The sequence below is a fragment of the Chiloscyllium plagiosum genome, chromosome 40 (assembly GCF_004010195.1).
Source record: "Chiloscyllium plagiosum isolate BGI_BamShark_2017 chromosome 40, ASM401019v2, whole genome shotgun sequence".
Classification (NCBI taxonomy): Eukaryota; Metazoa; Chordata; class Chondrichthyes; order Orectolobiformes; family Hemiscylliidae; genus Chiloscyllium; species Chiloscyllium plagiosum.
Genome location: NC_057749.1, coordinates 22259968 through 22270089, shown reverse-complemented (window position 1 = coordinate 22270089; position 10122 = coordinate 22259968). Strand labels below are relative to the sequence as shown.

Here is a 10122-nt window from a genome sequence, read left to right as displayed (position 1 = left end):
ACATCTGCATTCATCCCTTGTGATTGGAGGGTTCCTAGGTGGAAGATGAGTCGCTCTTCCTCCAGGCATCGTGTGGCCAGGGTCTGGCGATGGAGGAGGCCAAGGACCTGCATGTCCTTGGCGGAGTGGGAGGGGGAGTTAACGTGCTCAGCTGGTGATGTTTGCTTTTAGATCTAACCTAGGAATATTAGAGAAACAAGTTTATGATGTTCCAACATTTTCATTCAGTTCTGTTGGATTTGTGTGTCACTGGCTAGGCAGCGTTTATTGCCCATCCCTAATTACCCAGGGGGCAGTTAAGAGTCAATAGCATTGCTGTGGGTCTGGAGTCAAATGTAGGCCAGAGCAGATCAGGATGGCAGATTCCCTTCCCTAAACGACCTCAATGAACCAGATGTAAGCTTTTACAACAGTTGCTAATAGTTCTTATGGTACCTTTGACTAAGATTGGACGCATATTCCCATATTTATTAATCGAATTCAGTTATCATCAGCCTTTTCTCTCCCGGATGGCAGAGTGATAATGATGGGATAAATATTCACACAATGTCTTAACACCCTCCAGTGGAAATCCTTATTATTAATGACTGTAAAATGTTTCTGTTTGCAGTTTACAAGAAAGATATGATTATGGACGTCAAGGAAGATACTTCTGGACATTTTGCCAAGCTTCTTTGTATCCTAGCAAAGGTATATCCCGAATAATATGTTACATTATTCGATTCAGAGTCACAGAGTCATAGAAATACACAGCACGGAAATAGGTCCTTCAGTCCAACTCATCCATGCCGACCAGACATCATAAGCTAATCTAGTCCCATTTGCCAGCACCCAGCCCATATCCCTCCAAACCCTTCCTATTCATATACCCACCCAGATGCCTTTTAAATGTTGCAATCGTACCAGTCTCCACCACTTCCTCTGGCAGCTCATTCCATACACACACCACCCTCTGCAGGAAGAAATTGACCCTTAGGTCTCTTTTATATCTTTCCCCTCTCACCCTAAACCTATGCCCTCTAGTCCTGGACTGCCCCCATAACAGGGAAAAGACTTTGTCTATTCACACTCTCCATGCCCCTCATGATTTCATAAATCTCTGTAAGGTCACCCCTCAGCCTCTGACACTCCCGGAAAAACCGCCCCCAGAGTGTCTTTTCCTACAGCTCAAACCCTCCAACCCTGGCAACATCCTTGTAAGTCTTTTCTGAAATCTGTCAAGTTCCACAAAATCATTCCTATAGTGGGGAAATCAGAATTGAAGGTAGTATGCCAAAAGTGGCCTAACCAATGACCTGTACGGCCGCAACATGACCTCCCAACTCCTGTGCTCAATACTCTGACCAATAAAGGAAAGCATACCAAACGCCGCCTTCACTATCCTATCTACCTGCGACTCCACTTTCAAGGAGCTATGAACCTGCACTCCAAGGTCTCTCTGTTCTGAAACACCCCCCCCCCAGGACCTTACCATTAAGTGTATAAGTCCTGCCCTGATTTGCCTTTCCAAAGTGCAGTACCTCGCATTTATCTAAATTAAACACCATCTGCCACTCCTCAATCCATTTGTCCACTTTTATGTATTTTAAGACGTCCAGCATCACCTCCTCTGTGATATGGACATTTTTCAAGATGTCACTATTTATTTCCCCACATTCTTTATCTTTCATGTCCCTTTCCACAGTAAACACTGATGCAAAATACTTGTTTAGTATCTCCCCCATCTCCTGCGGTCCCAGACATAGATGGCCTTGCTGATCTTTAAGGGTCCCTCTTCTGTCCCTAGTTACTGTTTTGCCCTTAATATATTTGTAAAGTCCCTTTGGATTCTCTTTAACCCTATTTATCAAAGCTATCTCATGTCTCCTTTTTGCCCACCAGATTTCCCTCTTAAGTATACTCCTACTGCCTTTATAATCTGCTTGAGATTCACTCGATCCCTGCTGTCCAAACCTGATATGTTTCCTTCTTTTTCTTGACAAAACCTCAATTTCTCCAGTCATCCGACATTCCCTATACCTACCAGCTTTGCCGTTGCATTTATTCAACAACTTTCCCAGTCGTGGGGGTCACTTTCTCGTGCAGCTGTTCCAGACTCCAGTCGCGATGAGGTGTCCCAGTATCACTGAGTGCTGTTTCTGCAAAGGATCCTGTGGCATTTACCTGATCTCTCAAAGGAGAAAGTGAGGACTGCAGATGCTGGAGAGTCAGAGTCGAAAAGGGTGGTGCTGGAAAAGCACAGCAGGTCAGGCAGCATCTGAGGAGCAGGAGAGTCAATATTTTGGGAATAAGCCCTCCATCAGGATGAAGGGCTTATAGCCGAAACGTTGACTCTCCTGCTCCTCAGATGCTGCCTGACCTGCTGTGCTTTTCCAGCACCACCCTTTTCGACCTCCCCCTAATCTCTTAAAGACAGGACAAGAGGCAGGGAACTCTCTGTGGAAATACTATCCCAAAGAAGTTTAGCATTGTTGCCTCACAGTGCCAGAGACCCGGGTTCAATTCCTGCCTCGGGTAACTGTCTGTGTGGAGTTTGCACATTCTCCCTGTGTCTGCGTGGGTTTCCTCCGGGTGCTCCGGTTTCCTCCCACAGTCCAAAGATGTGCAGGTTAGGTGAATTGGCCATGCTAAATTGCCCATAGTGTTAGGTGAAGGGGGAAATGTAGGGGCATAGGTGTGGGTGGGTTGCTCTTCGGAGAGTCGGTGTGGACTGGTTGGGCCGAAGGGCCTGTTTCCACACTGTATGTAATCTTAAAAAAAAAGAATGCTGTCTGCTTCTGGATTAAAGTTCAGCAGTTTGCCACCACCCCGAACTCTCTCGGCCTGGTCAGGACAGAAATTAAACCCGATCATCCAATGATGCAGCTGACCAAATTAAAATAAGTCAATCTTTAAAACTGTCCACTTCCTTCTTTCAGCATCAATAACTTACATGTACCTCACACTGATGGCTTTCTTCGGAGTTGCTGGCTGGCTCAGCATTTGTCTTCCTAATCACTCTTCTCTCCATCTTGCTGGTAGGTTTCCTTTCTATTCCTCCAGCCAACCTCATACTTATCCGTGTTAAATTCATCTGCCAAATGTTGGCCCAGTTACCTAAGCTATCCATATCCATCTGTACATCTCGTATTTCTTTTGAACACTACCCATGATTCCTCATGTTCATAGGGTCATAGAGCATGGAAGTATCTTTCAGTCCATTGAGAACATAATCAGCTAGTCCTACCTGCTCCTGGCCCATATCCCTCCAATCCTTACCTATACAGTGACAGTTTTTCTTTATTATTGAAGAAAGAACTGCATTTACACACGGACTCCCGATACTTCTTTCTGCCAACTCCATTTGGATGCCAACAGCATTTTTGAGTTGAGTCTGTGAGGGAAAAATATGACAATGCGTCCTCTGAGGCGCCCCATATCCTGAAAACACCATAGCCATGTCAACAGCTCTCCATGTGGGAGAATGAGTGACTACAGACTAAACTACAACAAAACAGCTCCGTGTTAGCAGTGATGGGGGTTGGTAGTGATGAGCTGCCTTCTTGAACTGCTGCAGTCCAGGTGCTGTAAGGGACATCTACAACTCCCTTAAGGAGGGAACTCCAGGTGGTGAGGCTGCATTACTGCCCTGGGTCAGGGTGACGAGTGATTTGGAGGGAACCTGCAAGTGGTTGTGTACTTGCTGGCCTTGTTCTTCCCGAAGGCAGAGTTTGCAGATTTGGAAAGTGCTGTCGAATAGCTCAGGACTAATTCAAATCTTTCATGAAACACATGATTAAATACAGACCATGGAGCCTCTGAGTATTACCGGGATGGTAGTGGTTTGATTACAAAAGATATTTTGTGAAATAACTCGAGAGAGGCTGGTATCCCGTCACCAAGTTGACCTTTATTTACATGTGAATGGTCCTTGCCTTTAGCACAGCCCCATTCAGAGTCAGGTATCTGAGTGTCAGTACAGGTAGACGATCCTTTATCCAAAATGCTCAGGACCAGCTGTTTTTTCGGAATTTGGAATTTTTCGGTTTTCGGAATAGTGACAATTTAATGGTGAAATTTTTTAAAAATTTTACCGGAGAAGCAGACTTCTAACTAAGAATGTGCTTGGCCATGCTCCCCCCCACCACTGCCCATGCCACATCTGAGTGACACACATCGAGTGGGCGTGGATTTGGGTTCACCAAACCACCTTGTTAATGAGATAAATAAACTTCACAAAAAAACCTTCGGATTTCGGAGCTTTTTGGTTTTTGGATGTTCAGATAAAGGATCTTCTACCTGTATTTCTGTCTCTCACTCTTTTTATAGGTCAGCCAGGGCTCCCTGATTGGACGAGATTAACAGCCCCAATCTGGGAACCCATATTCTATGAATTCCACCTGGCTGACCTGGTTACAATCACTACATGTTGCAGCCTATGTGCAGGTTTGCTGAATTGGCCATGCTAAATTGCCCATAGTGACTGGGGATGTGTAGGTTAACTGAATTGGCCATGCTAAATTGCCCGTAGTGTTCAGGGATGTGTAGATTAGTTGAATTGGCCATGCTAAATTGCCCATAGTGTTCAGGGATGTGTAGGTTAGCTGAATTGGCCATGCTAAATTGCCCATAGTGCTCAGGGATGTGTAGGTTAGCTGAATATTGGATAATAGAGTAGAGGAATGGGTCTGGACGGGTTCATCTTCAGAAGGTCAGTGTGGACTTGTTGGGCCAAAGGCGTTCTATAGATCCTATGGGTGTTGATTTGGAGATTCAAATGTGAATGAGGTTACTTGTAGAGACCACTGTGATCATTTGAAGGCTGCTTCAGTCAGGGTCAGGCTTGCTCTGTGGTCCAATGCGAAGTACATTCACTGACCGGATCATCCCAGTCTCCCTTCTGCCGACAACAGTACCCCTCGGAGAGGAAGTGGATGGAGAACACATCACTGGGAATGGCTGAAGATCAAACAAGGATCCACAGCCAAAGCGCAGTGAGATTGGGATGGCACGCTGGCTCAGTGGTTAGCTCTGCTGCCTCACAGCGCCAGAGACCCGAGTTCGATTCCAGCCTTGGAGACTCTCTGTGTGGAGTTTGCACATTCTCCCCGTGTCTGCGTGGGTTTCCTCCGGGTGCTCCGGTTTCCTTCCACAGTCCAAAGATGTACAGGTTACGGTGGATTGGCCATACTAAATTGCCCATAGTGTTTGGGAATGTGTAGATTAGCTAAATTGTCCATGCTAAATTGCCCATAGTGTTCAGGGATTAGTAAATGTAGAGTAATGGGGAATGAGTTTGGGTGGGTTACTCTTCGGAGGGTTGGTGTGTATCTGTTGGGCCGAAGGGCCTGTTTCCACACTGTAGGAATTGTATGAAAGAAACATGAATAGTCAAAGAATACAAAGGGAAACAGATTGGATTTAGAGGTGAAGGTGGTCCAACTGTAGACATCAATCGGGCCACAGCACAGACCATGGCTTGACCAGAATTATATAAACAAAGTGTGACATGGATTTAAATTTGACTGTGTGAATTTTACGTGGTCTTTCTGTGCACAGGGGAATCGTCCAGATCCCTCCAATGTGGTCGATAATGAGCTGATCGATATGGATGCACGGGTAGGTTAATCCTCGATAATGTGCCAGTTAACTCCACCCCTTGCTCGCCCTCCATAACCAGCGATGGATTTGACATCAGATTGGCTGGCTTTGGGGTACCTCAGCCTGGGGGGTTTGGTGAGACTTGAAGTGATGCAGCCAGCATTTCCAGCCAACCCGTTTCGCCCCTCCCCACCCCAACCCAACCTTGGGGTGGTGGGAGATGGTGGCAACCACTGATTTGACTGCGTTCTCGCTCGGTGACCTGCAGTAGCTTCAGTTGCTTCAGACGCGTTGGTTCCCCCCTTGGATGTTGTGCCAGACTCTCCCCATCCTGGGTGCACAAGCCTGGGACTGGGTTACAGACCACAGGCCTAGGAGGAAGTTGCAAAGTCGGGGAGGGTGGGGCACTGCATCCATTTTGGAGGTGGCTCATTGTTGAATTGTTTCTCCTCAGACCCTGCATGAAGCTGCAGTGAAGAACCGTACTTTTGATGCGGACAAGTGGATCACTATAATGACTGAGAGGAGTATTCCTCACCTGAGGAAAGGTATGAAACACAGCAATTAGGAGCAGCAGTGATGGTAGGATAGCTTTAAGAGGTGGATTTTGTTTTGTTTTCTCTGAGAGGCAGTGAGCTGTCTATGGAAAGCCCATACAGTAAACAGATTGTGAGGCCTTGGGGGCTTTTTAAAAAAGGTTGGAACAATAGACGCAGCCTGAATGGGCGGAACAAGCTCCCAAGGAACCAGGATTTTTATTTTCAGTTTGTCAGTGGCAGATTATATTACCTACAGTGTGGAAACAGGCCCTTCGGCCTAACATGTCCACACTGACCCTCCAAAAAGTAACCCACACCCCCAACTAATGCACCTAATACTATAGGCAATTTAGCACGGCCAATTCACCTGGCCTGCACATCTTTGGACTGTGGGAGGAAACCCATGCAGACACCGGGAGAATGTGCAAACTCCACACAGAGAGTCACCCGAGGCTGGAATTGAACCTGGGACCCTGGTGCTATGAGGCAGTGGTGCTAACCACTGAGCCACTGTGGTGTAAGCTGTGTTTGGGGGCCTGCAATACATCTCTCCCTGCTAATCTGTCTCTTGGTGTTTTCTCTTGATGTTTCTCCTCATGGACTGGAGAATAGCCTGAGAGACAACCCATTTTGCCTTAGCGAGGAATATTTATGGGTCTGTATTGGAACGTTACTGGTTAGTAGTTAAATAGTCTATTACTCTGTTTAGGGTTCAAATATAGTTATTCCAATACCTTCTTTCTTTTGTTGTATTTTAACTGCAGTGGATGATAAAGTGTTTTGATTCAAATCTGGTGGTTTGACCAATCAAATTGCATCCAGAACACAACACCTTACAGGTATCTTTAAACTAAGAAAAAGTTAAGGTCTCCAGGATCTTCTGAATAGTTTGAGGGGGTTTGGTCTGGTCATAACCACAAGGAGGTTGAACAGTTCCTCAACTTCATTAACACATTCCACCTCGATCTTAAATTCACCTGGACCATCTCAGACACCTCTCTCCCCTTCCCGGATATCTCCATCTCCATTAATGGTGACCGACTCCACATGGACATCTACAACAAACCCACTGACTCCCACAGCGACCTGGATGCACCTTCTCCCACCCTACCTCCTGTGAAAAAGCTATCCCTTATTCCCAACTCCTCCTCTGCATCTGCTCCCAGGAGGACTAATTCCACCACTGAACACAACAGATGGCCTCCTTCTTTAAACACCTCAATTTCCACTCTCACATTTACGTGTTTCCCTCCAGCACATCTCCTCCACTTCCCGTACCTCCGACCTCAAACCCTACCCCTCCCAACACAACAAGGACAGAACCCCCCTTTGTCCTCACCCTCCATCCCACCAACCTCCATATACGTTGCATCATCCTCCACCATTCCACCACTTACAAATGGACCCCACCACAGGGATATATTTCCCTCCCAACCCTGTCTGGGTCCCATAAAAACCATTCCCTCCGTGGCTCCCTTGTCAGGTCCGCGCCCATCCATCAACCCACCGTCCCCTTCCGGCACCTTCCTGCACCCACACCAGCCCCCTCACCTCTGTCCAAGGCCCCAAAGGAGCTTTCCACATCTGACAGAGATTTACCTGCATTTCCACAAGCATCATCTACTGTGTCCGTTGTTCTCAATGTGGTCTCCTCTACACTGGGCAGACAGGACGCCTACTTGCGGAACGCTTCAGAGAACATCTCTGGGATACACGCATGAAACAATCCCACCGGCCCCGTGGCTGAGCATTTCAACTCCTCTCCCACTTGGCTGAGGATATGCAGGTCCTGGGCCTCCTCCATCGCCAAACCCTAACCACCTGACGCCTGGAGGAAGAACGCCTCATCTTTTGCATTGGGACCCTCCAACCACACGGGGTTAATGTGGATTTCACCAGTTTCCTCATCTCTCGTCCGCCTCCCCCCCCCCCCCCCCCCCCTCTCAGCCCCCCCGGCCCACAAGCATCGTTCCTGATGAAGGCCTTCTGCCCGAAACGTTGACTCTCCTGCTCCTCAGATGCTGCCTGACTTGCCATGCTTTTCCATCCCCACACTCTTCGACTCATGATAATAGGATGTTTAGTCTTCGAATTATCTTCACCATTCAGTATGGGTTTGTTGCCAGCTCCATGTTCCCATCTATCCTCCATAATGTTTACCTCCCTTGTTAGCATGTCACTCCTCCTGTCAAATTCACACTTAAGTCACACCCTCACACAATCACACAGTACAGGATTTATTGAAACAGTGCAGATTGTCATTCACTCACACTGATGCTGTCACAGGAAACAGTGAACCATTGCACTTGTGCCCTGTCACCATCTCTTACCCAGAAAATACAGGAAATAGTAAACCAGGGGCCACTCATACCCACTCTCAGTCGCTCATGCTCACACAATCTGGGAATCAGTGAGCCAACTCACACTCTCTGTACAGGAAGTAGTGCACACACTCACACTTACACACACACGCACACAGTATAGGAAATACTGAACCATCGCACCTTCACACACTCGCTTACTCACAATTACAGGAAAGAGGAAGCCAACAAACGCACTTTTTTATCGTGAATATTTTGGTTCATCGTGGCTGTATTTGGTTTCAGTCTGCCCGTGTGCCTCAATAGAACTGTGTACAGTTCTGGTCGCCACATTACCAAAACGATGTGGACGCTTTGGGGAGGGTGCAGAGAAGGTTTATGAGGATGTTGCCTGGTATGGAAGGTGCTAGCTATGAAGAGAGGTTGAGTAGGTTAGGTTTATTTTCATTAGAAAAAAGGAGATTGAGGCGGGGGGGGGCCTGATTGAGGTTTACAAAATCCTGAAGGGTATAGACAGGGTGGATAGAGACAAGCTATTTCCCAGGGTGAGGGATTCAATAACGAGAGGTCACACTTTCAAGGTGAGAGGTGGAGGGGGATATATGTGGTAAGTACTTCACACGGAGGGTGGTGGGTGTCTGGAACGCGTTGCCAGCAAAGGTAGTAGAGGCAGGCGCGGTAGATTCTTTTAAGATACATCTGGACAGATGCATGAGTAGGTGGGGAGCAGAGGGATTCAAATGCTTAGGAATTGGGTGACAGGTTTAGACAGTAGATTTGGATCAGCTCAGGCTTGTGGAGGGCTGAAGGGCCTGTTCCTGGGCTCTACATTTTCTTTGTTCTTTGTTCTTAGAATATCAGTGGAAATTATTGACAGTATCATGTATTTATCAGAGCTGTCACTCACAGTGATTCGCACAGTTACATTAGGCTCTCCTGGAGAATGGCAATTTTCCACATTCTGAATTGATTGTTCCTCTGTTTAGTTTTTGGAAGATATAAATGCTACAGCTCCTATGATATGTTGGAAAGTGTTGAGCGTGAGGTCAAGAAAGATCTGAAAAATAACTTTTTGGCCCTGGGTAAGTATGCCTTCGTCTTTTTGCACAATTGCTGTGAGTTTTCTCTTCCTGTAAGACACACATTCAGTTCCAGGTCACGATGAGGAATTACTGATGGACCGGGCCTGTCCTTATTTTGAACGGGCTTGTGTTTGCTGTAGAAACACTCACTGCACCTACAGGTCCTGCCATTATAGATATTTTTAATCGAACCTGTCCAGAGATACCTCTGGAGTAGGTGGGACTTTAACTTGGGACCCATGGCCCACAGGTAGCGTCACTGCACCTGAAGAGCCCCAACATCCAACCATTTTAGATATTTTCAAATCAACCTCTCAAACATGGCATTGCCCATCTCTGGAGTGGATGGGACTTGGATTGTAAAACTGTCCTATGAGATGATTTCAACCGTGTGTCCAGAGACAGGCAATACAATCATTAGCTCAGCGGTTCTGCGGGAGAGGGGAAATGATTGGTCACGTTGCTGAGAGAGTGAATGATGAGGGTCAGGAGGGCAGAGGGTTGAGTGGATGAGAGAGGGGAGCAGTGGGGAGCGAGTGTACAGGGGAATGATGGGGAGGGAGGGGTGAGGGGAGAGGGGAATAATGGGGAGTGAGGGGA

The 10122-nt window shown here is 47.1% G+C and overlaps 1 protein-coding gene across 1 annotated transcript in view; it reads left to right on the top strand.

The window, feature by feature from the left end:
• anxa2a (annexin A2a) overlaps nt 1-10122 on the top strand; it is a 23441-nt gene that overhangs the window by 6682 nt on the left and 6637 nt on the right. The window contains exons 2-5 of the mRNA XM_043680583.1: nt 611-690; nt 5539-5598; nt 6035-6128; nt 9427-9522. Of these exons, the coding sequence (XP_043536518.1) occupies nt 611-690; nt 5539-5598; nt 6035-6128; nt 9427-9522 (330 nt within the window). The remainder of the gene's footprint in view (nt 1-610; nt 691-5538; nt 5599-6034; nt 6129-9426; nt 9523-10122) is intronic.